The sequence below is a fragment of the Paroedura picta genome, chromosome 2 (genome assembly GCF_049243985.1).
Source record: "Paroedura picta isolate Pp20150507F chromosome 2, Ppicta_v3.0, whole genome shotgun sequence".
NCBI lineage: Eukaryota > Metazoa > Chordata > Lepidosauria > Squamata > Gekkonidae > Paroedura > Paroedura picta.
The window spans coordinates 42,534,321-42,555,171 of NC_135370.1; the positions used below are offsets into that span (position 1 = coordinate 42,534,321).

Genomic DNA, 20,851 nt, shown 5'->3' on the forward strand with positions numbered 1-20,851 from the left:
CCGGCTCCGAGTCCCCCCCTGGCGGAACCGTGACCCAGGCCCCAGCCCCCACCCCCCCACCCCACGTTTCCTTGTCTCCTGCGCCCAGCGAAACCTCTTGCGGGGCTGGAAAGGAAACTCAGATGGCAACGCGAAACTTAACAGAAGCAGCCGTGCCAAACAACCGCCCCCCAGCCCGGGATAATTGGGATTTTTATATATGTATAGCCCAAGGGAGAGGGTCACGAATTGCCGCTGGCCCTCGGCTGCTCCCGCCCAGCGCAACGTGCTGCGTCCAGACCCGCTTAACTTTTTTGCCAGGCTTTATTATACTCGTTGTATACACAGACAATACAAACGGGCGAAAAAACCAAAACATTCTCTCTCTCTTCCCCTCCCCCCTTTCCCAAATGGAAGTTGCAACTGGTAGAAATAGTTCTTCTGGTGCACAGGCAGAACAGAACAAAATTCGTTTCGTTTTTTTTTCGTTTGTGTGTTTTGTTTTGTTTTTTTAAAGAAATCACAACAATCGATTTACAGAGAAGAGCCACAAAAAAATATACACAGGGTGAGAACCCTGAATTTCTAGCTGGGGGACGAATCCCCGTCGACGGGAATCTAGCGTGGATCGGTTTTTTTTTTTTTTTGCCTGGTGGGTCGGGTTTTTTTTTTTTTTTGCCTGATGCATATTTCACGGTTTGTTGTTGCTGATTTTTCTTTTCGTATCAAAAAGAAGAAGAGGAAGAAGGTGTCGCTCATATAGATTTCCTACACAAAATTCAAAGACTTGCTACTCTACGTCGACGTGGGGAGTTGGGGGGGGGTCGAATATGCAATGCTGCTTCCCCGAGGGAACAAGAGACTGAAGGGGGGGGGAGAAAAGGGGAGGGAGGGGCTCACTCTGAACTCGCCCCAGCCCTAGTGCATTCCCCCAGGAAAGCTGGTTGTTTCTCCCCCTCCACTCCCAGCAACTTACTTATGCATTCAAAATAAAACATTCCCAAACGCAAGGTCAATTTTTTTTTGTTTTTTTGCTTTTTGTTTTTAAAAAAGTACAGCTCACAGAAGTCATTTTTCACGGGACTACACTATGGGTACCAACAAGTCTGTCGTCTATTATGGGCTGGAGTAGCTTGTTCATTACAAAGATTTACAGCAATAGAAATCGACCATAGTGGATTTGGGTGGGGGGGGGGAGAAATGGGATAGATCCTGCCGCCGGGCCAGGCCTGGGGAGGGGGGGGGCAGTTTGGGGCAGCGAGAGAAAAGAAGCAGGCAGGAGGGGAGGCGGCGGGGGGGGGCGTTTGCATGGCCTGTCGGAAAACGTGATCCGGATTCAGAGCGCGATCCTTGAGGCGGCTGTCCCCTTCTAAGCGCGTTGACTTCCAGGGGTTTAGAAGGCGGTCCCTCTGTTTAGGGTGGCCTGAACTGTCCTCCGCCTTTGGGCTCCCGGGACTTCCCTTCCCGCGGATACTCGGGCCCTTTGGGCGGAGGGCCCGATCCAGCCTGAGCGAAGCGCCATAGAGCTCAGCGGACCCCAGGAGAGCGCAGGGGAACTGACTGGTCAAGGCCTCTAAAAGAAAACCGGGTTTATGGGGGTGGGGGGCGGGGGATTCATCCCCCGGGGCCTTTACCGGGATCCTAAACGCACTTCTCTCGAAAATCACAGTTGTCATTCAAGGCGCGTGGGATCGGGCTCATCCCCAAGAGCGGGGAAAGTAAGTCCATGGGAGTAAAATGAGAACCGGCATCTGCTTGGCGCCCCGGATGGCGACCGAATCAGGCGGGATCTACTCGCAAGTAAAACCTACCCCTAGGCGCCCTCTGCAGCTGCCCGCGGCTCTTCTGGCAGGCAAACCTCTCTTCTAGGACTGCGGGCCCCGATTCAGCCCAAAGGAAGGGAGGCGCTGCAAAGGCCCCTGGCTTTCGCGAAGACACAAGGAAACGTGCTTCGGGCTCCCAGTCGCATGCAACACTTACCTGGGAGTAAGCCCTCTTGGTCACAACGGGACTTACTTCCGAGTAAGCAGGCCTAGGGTCGCGCACTTCCTGAAATCAGCGGGGCGTGCCTAGCGCCTGGCTGGCGGCCAAAAGGCGCTCGTTTTTCAGGTACCTTTAGGAGTGAAACGCCCGTGACTCCCCAGCCCGCCGTCTCTCGCGACTTCAGCCGGACTCCTACCCCCAGGGCCCAGCAAATGCCACTTCCGGGCAGCCGGACTTCCTTCCACAGGACCTAAACTCTGAGCTCTTGAGCACTTTCTCCTTGGCCCAAGTCTGCAAGGACACATTCAGGGCCAGGGAGTTCTGGGAACTGGGCCGCGGGGTGGTGGTCCAGGGACCCTTCACTTCCCTCTCCTCCTCCTCCCCCGCCCGCCATCTCTCGGCTGCCTTTCGCTTAGGCCATGGCTTTCCTAAGCCAAAAGAAAGGCAAACCTCCCCCCCCCCACCCCCAGATCCCCCCAGATGTTGCGAGGGGGCTAAGGAGAGGGGGCTCGGCTGTTTAGCCACGGCCAGCCTGCCTCGGAGCCCCGCTTCTCGCCAAGCAGGAGCCCGAGAAGGGATTGGAAGGCTGGGCGGCGGCCTCCCAGAGGCCACGGGCCTTTCCGAAGGGGGGAGGGGTGGGGAAGAAGAAGGAAGAGGAGGAGGAGGAGGAGGGAAGGAAGGAAGGAAACAGAAAGAAGACGAGAAGAGGGGGAAGAAGAAAAAGAGGAGGAAGAAGAGCTGTTTTTCTTGTACCCTGCTTTTCCCTACCCGGAGGAGTCTCAAAGCGGCTGACAATCGCCTTCCCTTCGTCAGCCCACAACAGGTGGGGCCAAGAGAGCTCTTGGACTGGGCCAAGGTCACCCAGCTGGCTCTCCAGATGAGAGGCCGGAGTTGTTAACCACTACATCTCTCTAAAACGAATCAGACCGATAACCTCCGCAATGACCACGAGGGTCAGGATGCGATCCACACCGGAGCATCACCCGAAGCCCAGTCAGGCCCTTGGGAATCCTTAAACAAGGCAGCTCTGCAGGAACTCTCGCCTATTCCTACGGGTTTACTCCCCAGGAAGTGTGTGCATAAAGCTTCCTTAAAGCGACTTTAAAATCCGTAGCCATATCTAGGGGGGTGGGGAGCGCCGCCAAACCAGCTGCGTTACCCTCAAGAGACGCTCCAGCATTGGCAAACGAATCCGGATTGAACGAGCTGGACTATTGTAGGCGTTTAGGATCTGGCTGCTCAGGCAAGTGTCGTCACAATCCCGGAGGAGCTGGAAGGGGCAGCCCGGTCAGCGCAGTCCTCTGCAGGTCTGTGGGTGGCGGCCGGAGGGGTTTTGCAGTCCGAAACAAGATCAAAGGAACCGGAGTCTTTGGGCCCTTCAAAAAGCGGCACCGTTTGCTATTCCCGCCTCTGGTTCCTGGGCTTCTTGGCATGGGAGGAAGCGGACGCCGGGCCGAAAACCAGCATATTCCAGAATAAGCGTCTGCGGTGCCACTGGGGCCCGGTTTCTTTCGGTCCGGGAGGGTTAGGCGAGCCGAGTTCCTCCAGGCGCCTGCGGCCAAGCCCCCTGGCCCAGGAAGGCCGCCCTGGGCTTGGAGGGGGTGTGTGACAGCGGTGGCGCCTTTGGGCCAGTCCTGCTCGGGCCACCTCCAGCCGCCTGCCGCGGCCCGGGAGTCCTGTTGGGGAGGGTGGGGGGGGGATGGATGGGGGGAGGGAGGGAGGGAGGGTGCGCCAGGCGCTGGCTCAAGGTCAGGCGCAGGGCTCTGCTGGCCCAGGGGCGTGGCCTCCCCGGGGCGGGGCGGGGCGTGGCGGGGGCGGCGTCCCTAGCTGTGGGCGTAGAAGCCGTAGTAGCCGATGTCCTTGGCGCAGGTCTTGTCGCAGTCCCGGGGCGCCAGGGGGGGCTCGCTCTTGAGGGGCGACGAGCTCTCGGACGCCGGGGTGCCCGCCGGGGAGAGGCGCCGCCGCTTGGCCTGCTCGTAGATGCCGGAGTCGGCGGAGTCGATGGACTTGATGGAGGAGGGCGTCCCGATCCAGCTGGAGTCGGACAAGTCCTTGGGCGGCTTGGAGTCCTCGGCCGGCGGGCCGGCGGGCGGCGGCGGGGGCGGCGGGGGGCGCCACCACCAGCGGGGAGCGCTCGGCGCCCGCCAGGCTGTCCGCCTCCTCGCCGCCGCCGCCCGCCCCGACGGGCAAGTAGGGGTTGGCCCCGGCCCGGCCGCCCACCGTGCCCCCGCCGCCGCCGCCGCCCGCTCCTCCTCCTCCTCCGCCGGGCCAGCAGGCCAGCGCCTTGGCGCAGTACTGGGGAGGGCTGCGGGCGCCCCAGCCCGACGGGTCCGGGTAGTAGCCCAGCGGGCGCGCCGTGCAGCCGGCCGCCTGCAGCGGGAGCGCCTTGACGCCGGCCGCCGCGTACGAGAGCAGGGTGGCCGCGTTGCCGGCCAGCTCCCCCGCGGGGTCGTAGGCCGAGGCGGCGGCGGCGGCGGCGAAGTCCAGCCGGTTGTTGGCGGGCGCGACGAACCAGCGCTGCGGCGACGGCGCGCCGGGCTCCTCGCCCTGCTGCGGGGACAGGAGGCCGTTGGGGCCGTGCGGCCCGCCCCGATCCGGCCCCGGCCCCACGCCCGGCCCCACGCCCGCCCCGCCGCCGCCTCCTCCGCCTCCGCCGCCGCCTCCTCCTCCTCCTGCGGCCGGGTGCGGGTGCGGGTGCGGCGGGTGGAAGGCGCGCGACTTGGCGTAGTTGCTCACGAACTGGTCCTGCAGGAAGGAGCCCGCCGCCGCCGCCGCCGCCATGGCGTAGCGGGCGCCGGGCACGATCTGCGAGCGGGGCGAGTCGTTGGGCGACGGCGTCAGGCGGTCCATGTCGCAGCCCGTGTAGATCCTGCGGACACAGAGGGCGGGAGGGGCCGTCAGGACGCGCGGCCCGGCACCTGGCCTCGCCGCCCACCCCCCCTAGCCCACCGGCATGCCACTAGGCCTCGAAGGGGCTCCCTTCCCCGTCCAAGCGTACAGGGGCCTTCCCCTAGAGGGGGTTCCGTGAAAGGCACAGCTAGGCCGCGTCGCCTTTGCCTCCTGAAGACCTTAAATCCCATCACCCTGGACGGGACGTGTCTCTGAGTTGCCCGGAATCGGACTGTGAAACTGCAAGCCGCGGCCCCGAGAACCTCACGGGCTCTGGCGGCCCAGCCCATGGAGCGGCAAGACTCAATCCGCACCCCATTTCTAAGCTCACCGGACTCAGAGGCCTGGATTTCTGGGTGATGGGACCGGAACGTTCCTGTCCGGATCCCACCTTCTTAAGAGAGACCTAGTGCTTGGGGGGCACAGATGGTCAGGAGACGGCCGTTCCCGAGGCCAGCAGACTGGAGCTAACTCATTCAGCATGCCCCTGCGCATGTACAGAGGTCTTTCCTCCCTACTTGGTTATCACAAGCACACTGGGGAACTGCCGGCCGGAGGGACCTTGGCGGGTTTTTTGTCCGCCTCCGGGGGGGGGGGGATTTCCTATGCTGTAGCTCCGCAGAAATTCCAACCCAGCAACTCCTGGGATGCACCTCTGGACACCTCTCCAAAGAAAACCTGCCCGGGAAAGGCGCCAGGCCCTTCTCGTTTTAGAACCGAGCCGCTGGCTCAGACCCCAAAGGGGGGGAAAGCTCAGATCGGTGGCTTGGAGGCACGGACAGCTGGCTTCCTAAAAACGGAATGGGTACAGGGGCCGCCTGTCCAGTTCCGCTCACTAATTCTGTTCCTGAGTGACGGAGCGAAGGCGCTGGGGGTGGGGGGGTCATGCACTCCCCGTGACGCCTGCTGAGCACTCGGCCAGGGGACCGGGTGTCAAAGCAAGCCGGGATCCTCTACGCCAGGGGTAGTCAAACTGCGGCCCTCCAGGTGTTCATGGACTACAATTCCCATGAGTCCCTGCCAACAAACGCTGGCAGGGGTTCATGGGAATTGAAGTCCATGAACATCCGGAGGGCCGCGGTTCTAATGCTTGCGGGCCGCCTTTTCTACCGCCTTGGTGCCGGAGGCGATGATTTTAAAAAGAGGAGCGCAGCAGCTCAATAAAGACACGCATCGGACTAGAAAGGTGGAAATGAGAGTTTTAAAGAATTCCTGTCCGGTCTCCGGTTTCTCTTTCTCTTCCTCTCTAAGGAAACATGGGGTCTTTGTCTGGGCAGAGCTACCGTTGGCTCCCTGGGAAGCAAACCAGTCCTGGCCGCTCTTTACCCCCTGCCTTGTTAGGCCGCAGCTATGACTGCCCGGGGCCACGTTGGAGAGACTCCCAAAGGGAGGTTTGCAGGCCGCTCCTTGATCCAGAATTCCGAAGGAATGGCCAGTGGGAGGGGAGGGGAGGCGTTTGGATTGATGCAAAGACCAGCCAGTTCAGCACACAGGCGTGTGAACAGTTCTCTGGAATCTAGAGCCCGTTTTTATGTTCTGAGAGAGAAACCCAGGGTGGGGGACAGAATAACCTAGGTTGTGTGGACAGGTGTGGCTTGCTCTGGGAGAAGGGAGGAAAAAGAGCTGGTTTTAAAAAACCCTCTTTTCACTACCCGGAGGAGTCTCAGAGCGGCTGACAAACCTTTGCCTTCCTCTCCCCACAACAGTAGCCCTGTGAGGGAAGTGGGGCTGAGAGAGCACTAGCAGAACTGCTCTCTGAGAACAGCTCTAGGAGAACTGTGATGAGGCCAAGGTCATTCAGCTGGCAGCATTGGGAGGAGTGGGGAATCAAACCCAGTTCTCCCGATTAGAGGCCACCGCTCTTAACCACTACACCAAACTGGCTCCCCCCCCCCTCCTTATTCTAGAACACCAGAATATTTCAGCCTATGTTAGAATGCGCTGGAGAATTCCTCTTTCCTAAATATCCGGGAAACATGAGGTCCATGTCCTGCTTCAGACCCCTCTGCTTAAGAAGGCCCACTTGGCTTAGACATTGTTCCTGAATCACTGGGAACGGGGAGGGGGGTTGTGTGTGTGTTTATCTAGCCATCTTATTCTGCAAAAAGAAGGACGCAGAAGAATCTGACTGTTCTAAATCCGCCTGGGAAATTTCTGAGACAAGGCAGAACAGTATTTTTAAAAATCCCAAAAGCTGACAGGCCGGAGCCCTCCAAGTGACCTGGAACCTCCCCCAGCAAACAGGCCAGTCCCTTCAACCAACCGCACCCCTGGAAGAAGCCCTCGGGCTTCAGACAAGGCAGCGCACCTGGAAATCCAGAGGGGAAGAGGCTCGCTGCCTGGCTTGGAGCCCAGGATCCAATCAACTGAGTCCTCATCAGCTTGATAACTAACCCAGACAAGGAAACATCGGATTACGTCAGGCTCACTAAAGTACACCGCCTTCCCACCCCCTCCAGTACAGCAAAAAGGCTTCGACTCGAGGCACGGAAGATCGCTTTCCCTTGGCCAGAGGCGTCTCTTGCCCAAGTTTCCTTTCAATCGCTTCAATAGCAGCGTGTCAAGAGTAGGAGGCAGTTTGTATTTGATTTTAAACAAGCGCCCCCTCCCCTCCAGTGCGGCAAATTGACTGAGGCCCAAATACGCTGAACAGGTACTCGGGGGCCATTTGTAACAAACAGCAGGCGGAAGCCATCTGCGGAGCGCGCTGAATAGGCAGGGCCGCCGCCGCCGCCGCCGCCGCCGCGGCTGCAGTTCAGCCAGAAACCGCGCCGATCATTTAGAGCAGGGGTAGTCAAACAGCGGCCCTCCAGATGTCCATGGACTATAATTCCCATGAGCCCCTGCCAGCAAACGCTGGCAGGGGCTCATGGGAATTGTAGTCCATGGACATCTGGAGGGCCGCTGTTTGACTACCCCTGATCTAGTGCCCGCAGACGGGGCAGGCCCTTGATCGCGACCCTTCCTTCCCGCTCTGGAAGAGGCAGGCCGGGCGAGCTGCCTGCCCTCGGTTCGTAACTAACAGGATCGGATGCGGGACTTCTGCCAGTGGGCCACCCATGGGGCTGTCTCCATTGGGGGAAGCGAGGGGCCCCGATTATTGGACACTCGCCTGCCTGCTTCGCCGGTCCAGGAATGTTCTGGTCATTGTGGCTTTGGTACAGAGCTCGAGAGGAGCCATTGTTCCCCTGGGCCGGAGGGGACGGGGACACGGGGCTCGTTCTGGCGATTAGGCTCGGTCGAGCCACACTTTCGTTTTAAGAAAGCGAAAGGGCTCGTTCGCCCTGACCTGGATTGGCCCAGGCGAGGCCGATCGCTGAAGGCTCGGCCCTGGTTAGTCTTAGGAAGGTAGACCTAGGTTGCGAGACAGCCGCAAGGCAAGGGCGAAGCACCTCGGAGCGTCTCTTGCCTTGAAAACCGTACTTCGGCGGATTCGGCTGCGACTTGACCCACGCGCTCTCGACAGGGGAGCACCCCGGTCGTGTGAAAGCACCACCAAGCCCCGTGGAGGCTCCACGAGCAGGCCTACCATACTCAACCCCAGTCTAGGAGGGCTGGATCCTATCAGTGCCCCTACATATATTATACATGCAAGTTTAGGGATTCCGGGCCAGATTTGCGCTTTAATTAACCTTCTGCGCTCCCCATCCCTACCCCACCGCCGCCACCATTATGCGGCATATGCTGTAAGCAAATTTAAGGTGCTGAATTGCTGCTTCAACTGCTTTGCTTATTTGGAACTAGATTCCCAGATTTAAGTAGAGATGGCTCCCTGAAGGGTTTGTGGCTTCCAAAAGCTACGTCTCCACAGGACAAGGGGTATTTTTTTGGGGGGGGGGGGGGGGCTCTTTCCTAAAAATGTATACTCCAGTGGGAAGTGAAATGCTTGAGGTCAGGACAGTAGTCTGTGTTTTAGGAAAGATCCCTCTGTCCTCCTTCGGCGGAGCCGGTTCTAGAAAGACCTTGTCAGGGTGACTTCCTTCCCTCCAGAAGATCAGACCCCGGAGATCCAGAGTCGCTTCTGATCGGGATACCCCCTTCAATGCCCCAGAAGTATCCGAGGAACGCCTACAGTTCGATTACAATCTTATTCACGCATATTGGAAGTGAGTCTTGTTGCTTACTTCCGGGTGCCTGATAGCCTGCTGGAGTTCGCCGGCGGTTCAGCACCATGGACAGCTACCCTCTCCCCATTAGTGGCCCCTGCGCTAGGCCTGGGGGTTGTTTGTCTACTCCCGGGGAAGGGAAAAAGCAAGAGAGAGGTCTTTTCTAGGGAGGGGGCTGCCTCGGGTTTTAGAAGAAGAAAAGTTGGTCTTTGTATGCAGCATATAAGAACCAACTCTTCTTCTCTACCAGAAGGAGTCTCAAAGCGGCTTACAGTCTCCTTCCCTTTCCTCTCCCCACAACAGACACCTTGTGAGGTATGTGGGGCTGACAGAGCCCTGATATTACTGCCTGGTAAAAACAGCTCTATCAGTGCTGGCTCAATCAAACCTGGCTCACCAGATTAGAAGACTGCACTCCTAACCACTACAGCAAGCTGGCTCTCGAAGTGCGGGGAGAGGCCGGCTGTCAAGTTCTCGAAGGGAAAGTTGAAAGACATCAGAGGCAGCTTCCCTCTTAAGTCGACTTGGCTGTTTAAATGCCTGCAGCAAAACCCAGGCCCCGGGGAAGTCCACCACCGCTTAGTATAATGGGGAAAGTCTAAAGCGGAGTTTATTATTTTAAACACATTGGAAGTCTAGGAGTCACTGTATGGCTATACAGTGACCCCGTCTACAGTGACCATTGATAAAAACTAGCCTTTTTTGGCACAAGCTCTGCAAGGATCCAGAATTTGACATAATTCAGAAAACCTGTATGGCTTTCTGTCTATTACTGTCGGCCCAATAAGAGGACAGGACTGCTTCATGACCCTATTCACAGCGTTTTGTGGGAAAGGGACCGCAGAGACCAATTTGATGGCAAACTTTTCTAGTGAGTTTAAATTCTGGCTCTGACTCCATCAGCTAGATCTCAACCCTTTCACCGCATTTGTGAAAAATGATTAACCTCGGTGTTTCCAGATCTTACAACTGAGCATAAAACCCTCTATATTTCCACACACCCCTCAAAGAAAACCAACATGCTAGGGTCCACTACTGCAAGAACAAATCACAGGAAAACAAGAGGCAACACATTAGCCCGTAAGCCACCCCTTGGGGAGGGGGCCACAGCCTGGGTGCAAATCCTTCAAAGCGCACCCAGCTTTTTGACTGGTTGCTTTCAGCTCCCCAATATTTATGAAGCGGGCAAGACCTTTGAAGGAAGGGCCAGATGCCGATGGGATCAGTCAGACAAATCCATAATGATCTCCTTTACAAACATTCAGGATCGAGTGGATATGAAGCCCCTTTCCTTCTGCAATGAAAGCTGGTACGGTTTGCCCAAGGGAACCGAGTAAGGAACGCAAGGGTGAAAGCTGGCCGCCGCCTAAGCAAAAGGGGGGCCGGGAGTCCTTGCCACCTCCCCTTTCTTCCGGCCCATGGCCAACCAGGGTGGGTCTGATTTTTGCCCTAGCTCTCCCGAAAGAACTAGGCAGCCCGCGTCTCCTCTCCCCCGGCTTCCCCCACTCCGCGGAGCCCTCCCAAAAGGAGAAGAGGCTACAGCAGCCGGCCGGAGGCTCTTCCCCAGGGATCCTGCACTACAGTTTCTCAAGGCCGTAGCAACGCGGAGACACCCGAGGCCGTGTCACTTACGTGTCATAGTTGTCTCGAAAGCCTTTTGCGAAGGGGTTGTGGTCGATCTTCAGCTGTGTGATCTACAGGCCAAGAGGAAAGCCAAGAGTCAAGGAAAAATAAAGCAAATCCCATACCAAAGAGACAAATAGATACCATCAAAAGGCATTCGGTCGATTAATTCAGGAGTTAATTCTCTACTAGAAAAGAGAACTGATTTTAAGAGTGGGACGTATCTTTCCCCACGAATTATGGACAACAAACATTTAAAATATAATTCGGGGCAGCTGAAATTGGCACCACCATTGCCAGATTTATTTATTTTTGGGGGTGGGGGAGCGAATAGCAACGCAAAGAAGCCAATCGAGCCCGCGGCAAGGCCCCGATCCCGTGCACCTCTCTTTCGGGACGGCAGGCCCCCCATCCCCCGGCGAAACGTGCAGAGGATCGAGGCCGCAAGGGGCGAGTAACGCCTCGTCACATGGTCGACACGGCAGGCAGCCGGTGCGAAGAGATGCAGATGGAGGGACATATTTGCTTTCAGTCGAAAAAAGAGAGCGAGCGAGGGAGCGAGGGAGAGAGCCGGGCAGTAAGGCCGGGGGACGCTGGGGGTGGGAGACGCAGCTTTCACGGCAGAGAACGAGGCGTCCTTCCCGTAGGCCGAAAGACAGGCGCATGCCGTGGTGTTGTTTTTTAAAAATAAATGTTGTGAATGTTGTGCAGATCTGTCTCTGTACGTATTTTCTGACTCCAGAATCGCAACGCTTCAGGCGCCATTCCGAGGCCTTTTCCCGAAGCGATCGGCCTTTTCCTCCGAGGAAGGCAGCGGAGCCGCTCGGGCGAGGCCGGCGCCGAGCGCGCAAACGGGGCGCGGGAACGCTCGGCTAGGACGGGCTCCCGCACGGGCGCCGCACCCCGGGGCGCTCAGACAAAGGCAGCGGGAGCGGCGCGGCGCGGCGGGCCTGCCGCTTGGCCGGGGCTCTGTCGCGCAGGATGGGCCCAGGAAAGAGCCCGGTGGCGCCGCTTCCGCGCCGGGCTAACACGACCCCCCACCACCACCCGCGCCCCCTCCGCGGTGGTGCTCCGGGGAGCCTGGAAGCGGCGCCTAGGGAGGGATGGGGGCGGGGGGGGGGCGGGATGAGAAGCGAACCCGGCGCTGTTTACATCGGTGTTCTGGTAGGCGGTGACGGCGATGAACTGGGTCTCCGGAAAGGTGAAGGTCTGCACCCTGCCGGGCTGGCTGGTGTCTTCCGTGCCGTCCTCGTTCACCTCCACCACGTGCAGACGAGGCTGGTATTTGTGCAGGGACTGCAGGACCACCATCTGCCGGGAAGGCCAGCGGTGCGGGGAGAGCACCGGGAAGGGCGAGGGGGGAAGGAGAGAGAGAGAAGGGACGTGACATCAAGAGGGGCCAAAGTGGGGCCCGGCCGGCAAGAGATCCCCCGCAGCCCGCCCCCTCCCCCCTTGCGAGGGGAAGCCGCGAAGCCCCTCTTTGTTCCTCGGGGGTTTCTCTGGAAGGCGCCCCACGTGGAGTCCAAGCCGAAGCCAGGATGGAGAGACAGCCGGTCTTCTCCCCTCCCCCTCCCGCTCCCCGCCGCAGGGTTTGGGGATTCTCCGTTGAGAAACTAACCCCTGCGCCCCCCGCCCCTGCCCGAAGCCGCCGCCGCCACTGACCTGGCCGTTGTTGTTGGAGGCGCCCTTGTTGTTGGTCAGCTTCAGCTTGCCGAAGGAGATCTCCTGGCGCATCCAGTGGGCTCCCGTGTTGGGCGAGTCCGGGTGCATGTAGACGCGGTTCCCTACGGAGAGGCGCGTGGGCAAAGCAGAAAAGCCGGCCGTTGCGGAGGCACCGAGAGAGAACGAGGCCGGCGCGCCTCCGGGAAAGCCAAGCCCGCGGAGCCGCGTCCCTTCTTGCTCGGCGTCCGAAGCGGGAGCGGGTGACGAACAGCCCCCTCCCGCCTCCCTCTTGGCCGGCAACCCCAGCGCCCTCTCCCCCCTTCCCCCATCCCCCCCGCCGCCGCCCTTTGTGTCGCTCCGTGGAGCCGCCTGGGGCCGCGCGGGCTTCCCCGCAGCCTTCGCCCCTCCGCGGCGTGGTGGGTTCGTGCCTCGGGGGGCGAGAGTGCCCGCGGGGGGCTGGGGGTGTGTGGCGGACTTGCCTTGCACGTTGGTGTCCGCCTTGCCGCACGGCACCCACTTGCCGCCCTGGAAGCGCCAGTGGTTCGGATCGGCCAGGATGACATCCACGAAAATGTTGTAGTGAGCCGTGGGGTCCAGGCCGGAGATGTTAAAGCTCAGGAAGGGGAACATTCGCCTGCGGGGAGGGGAAACGGGCCGGGGGGACACGACAGAGGAGGAGAGGAGAGGAGAGGAAAGTTCGCGGGGTTTTTGTTTCGCTCGAAGGCAGAGAAGGGACCGCGGCAAAAAGGTCGAAAGGAAACTTGGCGGCTTGCGCTTCTCTGCGCGCCGAAGGCCTTCCGAGCCCGCGCGAAGCCTCCCCTTCCCCGCCGGAGGGCCGCGGGGATGCCCCAGCGAGGCAGACCTCCGGGGAGCCCCTGGCGGTGGGTCCACGGGCACCCTTCGGGTCCCTTCGCCCGCTCCGCGGCTTCCCGGCGGAAGCGGCCAGCCGGGCCCCGCGGGGCTCGGAGCGGCCGCCGTTTCCCCTGGAGCGGCTCGGGAAGCGAGCCCCGGGTCGTCGGGGGGCGGCAGGAAGGCCGAGGCGCAGGCTGCCTCCCGGGAAGCGGCGGCGCATCGCTCGCCTGCCGAAGAAGCCGCCTCGGCTCAGCAGCGCCTGGGGAACCTCCAGCCGCTCCGGAGCCCGTCGCGCAACGCCGGAAAGGTCGAAAAAAGCCCCCAAAGGTGATCTCCCGCACGGGGGTCGGTGTGAATTCCCGAAGTGGGGAGAAGACAAAAAAAAGGAAGAAGAAGAAGAAATCCTAAGGGGAGGCCAAGGGAGAGCCGGCGCGGCGTTGTCGGAAGGGCCGGCCAACTCAGGCAGGGGGAAAGGAAAGGAAAGAGGCGAGGGGCGGACGGAAGAGGGCTCGGGGAAACCTCCCCGGCGGCGTCTCGGTGTCGGCGCGGCGTGGCGTTGCGCGGGCTCCTGGCGGGGCGGCGGGCCGGCCGGCCGGCTTACCTGCCTTGCTTGGTAATGATCATCTCGGTCTGGTGCCGGTGGAACTTGAGCCACAGCGGCCGGTTGCAGAGGTAGACCTGCGCCTTGCCCGGCACCAGGCCGCCTTGGGCGGAGGGGAACTGGTAGAAGGGCGCGCCCTGGTACGAGTGGCCGTACTGCTGCGGGTAGGGGTAGCCGGCGGCCGGGTAGCCCTGGGGCGCCGCGTTGGAGAGCAGGCTGTTGTAGGCTCCGTTGGCCAGCACCGGGTGGTGCGCCATGTAGCGGCCGGGGCTGGCGATGGAGAAGGCGGCCGCCGGGTTGTGCTGGCCCGGGTAGGGGAACATGGTGGCGGGCGGCGGCGGCGGCAGCGGGGCGGCGGCGGGGCAGGCAGAAGGGGCCGGAGGCTGGAGGGCAGCCGACGAGGCGGACGACGACGAAGAGGACGAGGACGACGAGGACGACGACGACGAGGAGGAGGAGGAGGAAGAGGCGGCCGCGGGCGAGAGGAGGTAGCGGTCGGCTGCGGCCGCGGCGGCCGCTCCATCGAAGGCGGGCCGGAGCTGCTCGTGGCCGCCGCCGCCGTCCAAGACGACGGGCGAGAGTTTGGTGCGCGGCTGCGGCGGCGGCTGGTGCGCCTGTGGCTGTGGCGGCGGCGGCTGGGCGTCCCCTGGCGGGTCTTTGGAGTCAGGGAAATTGTCTGCCTCGGCCTGATTCGTCATCCCCCCCCTGGCGAGTTTTTTCAGAGGTGAACTTCTCTCCAGGTTGTCAGCCGCCGCCGTCGCCGAGAGGAGGGCGGCGGCGGCGGCGGCGGCGTGGTGATGGTGATGATGGTGGTGATGGTGATGAAGATGCTCGTGCAGGGCCAGCTCGGAGCCGCCCGCCGACGGAGGGTACGCGCCGCTGCCGCTCGCCGGCAGGAATTTCTTGGAGAGCATCATCGACGGCGCCGACAGGCAGGGCTCCAGCTGCATCCTCCTCCTCCTCCGGCGGCGGCGGCGGCGGCAGCGGGGACCGACTGGGGGCTCTTCAGGGGGCCCGGCCCGGCCCGCGCCGCCTCATCGCGGGCGCCCCGGCCCGGCCTTGCCGCGTCCTTCTCCCGCCACCCACCCGCGGCTGCTCCCGGACTGCCGCCCGGGCTCCCCTTCTCCCTCTCCCGCCCGCCCCCCCCCCCGCCCGCTCGCACCCGCCGCCGCTCTCCGCAGCGACGAGATTGGCCAATTGACACGGCGCCGCCATCCGCCGAGCCTCCACTTTTGAGGCCCCTGCCTGCCGAGCGCGGCGACGGCTCCTGCCATTGGTTCCGCGCCGGCAGTAATTTAATTAGACAGGCATTAATTAGGATAATCACCTGGCTGCCGGTCGCCAGGAGCCCGCCCGAGGGGAGGGGAGGGGAGCAGCGCGGAGGGGGCGGCGGGGGCCTCGGCAGCCCCAGCCTGCCGGGTATTGATTAGGACCCATCGCTCAGCCGAAGGGCGGAGGAGGAGGAGGCGAAGGCACCGGCCCTTGCGCGCCATCCCGGCCCTCTGCTTGCGAGGAAGAGCCCGCGGGCGCTACTTCAGGCGCAGGCTCCGGAGAGAGACCCCCGAGGGCACCCCCCGCGACCCCTTGGCAGAGGCCTCCGGCCAAGTGGAGGGTCAGGCGCTCAGGCCGGCCTCTCTGTGGGCAGCTCCGGCTTCCTCCAAGCTCCCTCCGCGGAGGTGGCCCTCGTCTCCCAGGGGTCTCTCCGGGTCTCCTGCCCCCAAACTCCCTCCCGACCCGCTCAGCATCGCCCCCACCCCCCTCACGCGGGGGAGCGAGGCCCTGCTCAGCCGGGGCCCGCTGGCCCTAAAGCCGAGGTCCGTCCCCACGGAAGAGGCGCGGGGGGGGGGGTGTCAGCGTAGGAATCCCCTGTGCCGGCGCTCCTGGCCCTTGGGCCTCGGCGTCCCTGTTGGAGTGGGGACTCTGCCCTCTCCGCACCTCTTGCGCCCTCCGCGGAGGGTGGGCAGCCCCACGCAGCGCGGTGCCCTTCTGGCGCAGTCACAGATCGCGTCGCCGGGGCAGAGGAGGAGGCGTCGACGTCGGCCTTTAGGGCAGGAGGCGAGGTCCGCATAAGGAACGGGAGGTGGCCGGGCTTCCCAGGGCGCCCTGGTTTTAAATAGGCGCACCCCGAGCTACTGCGAAGGGCCGCTGCTTTCCCTGGAGGGGATCCCTCTCTGGCCCTGGGCATCAGTGGGACGCACCGGGGGTGCCTGAGAAAGCTTTCTCCCAAGGATGAGTTTGGGCAATTTCTTTTTAAAAACAGCAGCAGCAACGACAACAACAACACCGTGTTAATTTGGCTGGATCGTGCCGATGGATCTAAATGCATAAAAACATATTCAACTATCTAATAGTCATAAATGAACGACTGCAATAGGAAGACGAGCAGAGGCCTATTCAAGATCTCAAGGCAGTTTACTGAAGAGGCTTCGCTGTGGCAAAAGCAGAGCCCACTTGATTCTGCAGCTCCCCCTCCCTCTGGATTCCTTTTATGTGATGGGAAGGAGGCGGGTCCCCTGACTGGCAGCAGATCCACCAATCACAGCATGGCAAACTGGGCTCTGGGAAAGAGAGGTGGAATCCTGGGCTGATTCTCTAGATAATTCTCCTGCCCTTGTCACCAAATGCAGGCGAGGCAATGACCATGGCGTCTCCTCAAGAGAACCCTCCACCCCACCCCTTCAAAAGCAAAACATAAGTATCTTGTGGGACCTTAAAGAAATTCCTGCCAGGTTTCTTGTGGCAGTGGACTCTTGTGCACAAAAACTTCTGCTGTAAGTGTGGCAGGCTTTTGGATGCTACCAGATTCTTGTCTGTCTCAGTCTATCCATCTACCTATGTCATCATCATCTTTGACTAACATTCCCCGGTACCTTTGAGCAAATGGTCCATTGATACTAAAACAGTAATATAAGGAAAGGCAGTAGGATTTTTCCACTTTTGCTACAACAAACTGATATTGGAGGATTGGAGGACTCAACCACTGAAGAAGTCACTGAGAACGGAAATTATCTAGAAACCGTTATGATTGTTTCTTCTTGTATATAAAAGAGATTGTAAAAGCAATTGTACTGGAATTCAATATATACATTAACACATTGTATATTGCCTTGGAAAGGTTCCTTCTTTTTCTGTTGATTTTACATAGTTAATGGCAAATTCCAAGGAAGTTACAACCATCCGTGTGAATTTCTAAAGGACTTAGAAACCGTCCCATTACAGAGGAGGGAAAACACACAAACATTTATAACTAATAATGTCCATTGTCCTAGAAATCTTGGAACTGAAATCTCCCCACTATTTTGCCCAGGCAATTATGCTAGGATTGGTCCGTGGAAAAAAGGAAACTAGGGCAACAACGAACATGGGGGTTGAATGCGATCAAGGTGGACAGTGGCCAGAACATTGCACGGCTGAGGGAGGCAGTGCAGGATCGGGGATCATGGTGACAGCTGTGCCATGGGATTGCCAAGAGTTGGACATGACTGAATGGCTGACAACAACAACAGTATACACACATACACACACACACACACACACACGTGTGTGTGTATGTTGCTGTTGCTGTCAGCCATTCAGTCATGTCCAACTCTTGGCAATCCCAAGGTGCCTCATACAATCTTCCCTGACTTACAAAATTTCACAACAAAAGATATTCAAGTCTGATTTTATTTGATCAACCAGGGTAGCCTTCCAGCAATGTTTCTTTACAGATTTGACTATAAAAATCACAATTAAAAGATGTGAGCTCGATTTATTCTACTTTTCTTTTGGGGCACACGGAGAATCTGTAGGCACACAGGATTTTCTAGGGTTACACCCTCTGGAGTCTCTCATCTTACATGATGCTTGTTCTCTTGTTATGCTTATGGCTCATATCCAGACATATATTTGAACTTGGATGAATTTGTGTCCTGCATAACAATGTTGCACATCTCGAACAATCTCTTATATCCCAACATTTGGGATTAAGCAGTGACTGGGAGTGCTTGTCACATCTAAGCAACAATTGCTCCACTTTATATGTTTACACTATGACCAACCGGCCGCTGCTTTGATCACTATTCTCTAACCTCCCTGCATGTCTTTAGCAATGAGCTAAACAAGGCAATCAGGATCACAGAAGTGCTTGTTTCTCCCTTGGCAATAGTTCATTCTTCGACTTGTCTAAGGCTTTCACAGCCATAGTCAACTGGCTGTTACAGGTTTTCTGGGCTGTGTGACCAGGGTCTGGTAGATTTAGTTCCTAATATTTTGTGAGTAACTGTGACTGGCATCTTCAGAGATAGGATACAGCAAGATGAGTGGTATAACCTCAAGGAACCTGTGCCCCCCCCTCCCACGGTCATTTATATAGCCTTTTGATGTGGAGGCATCTGTGGTCAGAAAGGGCCTACTGTTCTTGAACCATGTGTACAAAAGAATCAAAGGCATACACCATAGTCTCATTTATAGGCTAATCCAGGCTTTCTCAACCAGGGTTTCATGAAATCCTGGGGTTTCTTGATGGCCCTGAAAAGATTTCCTGAATTGGTGGATATTTTTTTTTTAATTTGCTAAATATTTATCAGTGGATATGACCAAATATGGTCATGTCAACCTGACCCGCCTTCCCATAATGGCCCATGATGGGCCTAGGAGGAGTGGGAGAGGAGGAAGTCCGTGTGGGCATATACCCAGCTATACTTCCCAACCAGATTCTGCATTATTGCTCCACTTCTGGGGGTTCTTAAAACCTGAATAATGCTTCAGGGGTTTCTTAATGGTAAGAAAGTTGGGAAAGGCTGGTCTAAACTCATGCCCTGACTAGGTACCCTGCTGGGTAACATTAGCCCTATGTGCTCCCCAGCCAAATAGCAAGGCATTGGTGAAGATCTCAAAGTCATGGAAGACTATCCCCCTCTTGAGATTAGATCGGTGGTTCCCAACCTTTTTTTGGCTGCTGCCCCCTTAGCTCCCAGGCCACCTCTCTAGAACACCCTCCCCACATATGAGCATACACCTATTTCCTGGAAAACACTATGGCAAGCCACCTTGGAATGTTCCTCACTAGGAAAATTCAGATGCAGGAAGAAAAGTCAGGTGGCGGCTGCCCCCCTACTTTCTCAAAATTCCTCACTGACCCCCTGGATCTTTCCACCACCCCTATTTTGGGAACCCCTAGATTAGATAGAATGATTCACCATGTCAGAGTCTTTTGGACTGTTCTGAGAACAGCGAGCTTCACCCAATGGGGACCCCTTAAGGACTCCAATTTTGTTTTAAACAACCAGCTGTGCAATATAAGTGCCATAGCAGAGGCCACGTGTGTCAGTAACCTTTGGATTCAGTTGGCCAAACACTTTCACAGGGGAAAGCTGTTTTCCAAAGGGATGACCTTAGCAGCCCTTTAATGGGAAAACACTGCTAGAATTTAGGTGGGATCCCTCTAGAGTAGAATGAATTCTACACATCATCAATAGGGAATAAGCACAGATTACTCATGGATGATGAAGAACCACAACATGGGCAGCATGCTTGTGGCATACTGAAGTCTGGATTCAAAATGTGAACCTGGCTGATCAGCCAATCACTGACACAAGGATACATCCAGCAACTATGCAGCCTGAACTAGGTCAAAGGACAACACGTTATATTCATAATGAACAGCATTATGGACAAGCACAGGAACATTGTACAGCTGGGGTGTACAGTGATGCGAAAACCAGCACCCTTAAGATCGATTATGGCAAACCAAAAGTCTCCTGATAAACGATGGACAATTTCATGCCTGGATGAAATTATGAACTCCTGAACTACTCTGTACTTAGAAAGTCACCACAGGCCTTTTGCCTTCACTCTTTACTTCTCTCTCTCTCTCTCAATATATCTTTCCATATAATAAAAAGTATACCATACTGGTAGAAAACACACTTCTTAAAACAGGAGGCGATTGGTTCAGAGCCCTGGAGGAGAGGCGGGACTTTGGGGGATGATTGCCACAAGAGTGCTAAGGGCTGTCTTTTCTGGCAGTTGCTGGGACTGCAGCTTCTGGGCCTCTGCACAAGGGGCAGTCAAAGAGAAGATACTACCTGCCACATTGGCTGGGGGCCTGGATGGGGGGAGAGGGTTGATGGGGTTAGCCCTCATGAGGAATGGTGCTGAAGGGTTGGAGGATTAGAACAAATCAGAAAAGCCTTTAGAGAAATTAAAAGAAAACCAGGTGAAACTTATGCCCAGCCAGGTGACCACCTCAATGGAGCCTTGAAGAGGTTGGTTGAGGAGAGTAAAGGAAAACACTGTTGAAGAACTGAAGCAATGGATAGACTTACAACAGTTCTACAGGCAATTTTCCTCACAACTTAGATACAAAACCTAAAACCAGTGGGGGAGGTCGTGCGGGAGGAAGCTTAAGATTGTCACCCCCCTGGGGGCATAGGAAGTCTGTCATTCTCCCAGACCTCCAACTCCTCTCCATAAGACAGGTATCAGTTTCCTTGGAGGATATGGCTGTTTGGGAAGGGTGAACGCCATTGTGCTATACCGTACTGAGGTCTTTGCCCTCCCCAGGCTCCAACCCCCAAATAGCCAGGAACTTCCCAACCCGCAATTAGCAAGGCCATCATGAGCCTGCCACTCTTTAAGAGATCCTGTGATGTTCTTGTTGCTGTCTGAACCATCTCAGCTGTCCTATGAGAACACATGACATGCCTTGCCCTGCTCCATGGATGAGCAAGCTTCTTCTAGAGAAGAGGGTTCAGATCTTTGGTTCTGAAGCTGGCTGAGTGGCCTTAGACTAGGTGCTCTCTTTCCATCTTTCAGTCTAATACACTTAAAGGGGGGGTAGGAGGAAAGGTAGAACCAAGCATCCTGTTCTGAGATCCTTGAAGGATGGGCGAAATAGAACTGTGCTACATATTAAGGGAAGGATTTAATTCCAAGCATATAATGCTTACGTGATCCACCTGTCTCCTGAGCATCGTTATCTAGAGCCCATTGTATCCTTTTGTACAATGGGCTTTATACGCACCACCCCCATACACATATGTACCACATCACTTTCCTTGAGAGTGGCTGTCACTTCATTGTTCAAGAGCAATGAATGGTTGCACAGGGGCTACACGTAGAGCTCTACATAGGAACTACATCCTATCATAACACCAAGTGCTCTGCATCACTG

At 57.7% G+C, this 20,851-nt stretch overlaps 1 protein-coding gene across 2 annotated transcripts; it reads right to left on the reverse strand.

The window, feature by feature from the left end:
* Nucleotides 1-284: 284 nt before the first annotated feature.
* On the reverse strand, nucleotides 285-14,798 carry TBR1 (T-box brain transcription factor 1). Of its 2 annotated transcripts, XM_077319915.1 has the most exons (7): nucleotides 13,696-14,798; nucleotides 12,722-12,876; nucleotides 12,243-12,364; nucleotides 11,733-11,891; nucleotides 10,590-10,651; nucleotides 4,054-4,831; nucleotides 285-4,022 (listed from the first exon to the last, which is right to left on the reverse strand). In XM_077319915.1, exons 1-7 carry the CDS (start codon nucleotides 14,643-14,645, stop codon nucleotides 3,786-3,788), a joined length of 2,463 nt encoding a protein of 820 aa, XP_077176030.1. In that variant the 5' UTR covers nucleotides 14,646-14,798; the 3' UTR covers nucleotides 285-3,785. The 2 variants fall into 2 exon arrangements, with proteins under 2 accessions (XP_077176030.1, XP_077176029.1); XM_077319914.1 differs by having other exon boundaries at nucleotides 285-4,831.
* Between the last annotated feature and the right edge of the window lie 6,053 nt (nucleotides 14,799-20,851).

What these genes read in the sequence shown, in the direction of transcription:
- TBR1 (XM_077319914.1), bottom strand. Translation starts at nt 14,645, where the DNA reads ATGCAGCTGGAGCCCTGCCTGTCGGCGCCGTCGATGATGCTCTCCAAG. An exon ending in ATCATTACCAAGCAAGGCAG is followed by an intron (nt 12,877 to 13,695) that starts GTAAGCCGGCCG and finishes CCCTCCCCGCAG; the next exon opens with GCGAATGTTCCCCTTCCTGA. An exon ending in GGCGGACACCAACGTGCAAG is followed by an intron (nt 12,365 to 12,721) that starts GCAAGTCCGCCA and finishes GCCTCTCCGTAG; the next exon opens with GGAACCGCGTCTACATGCAC.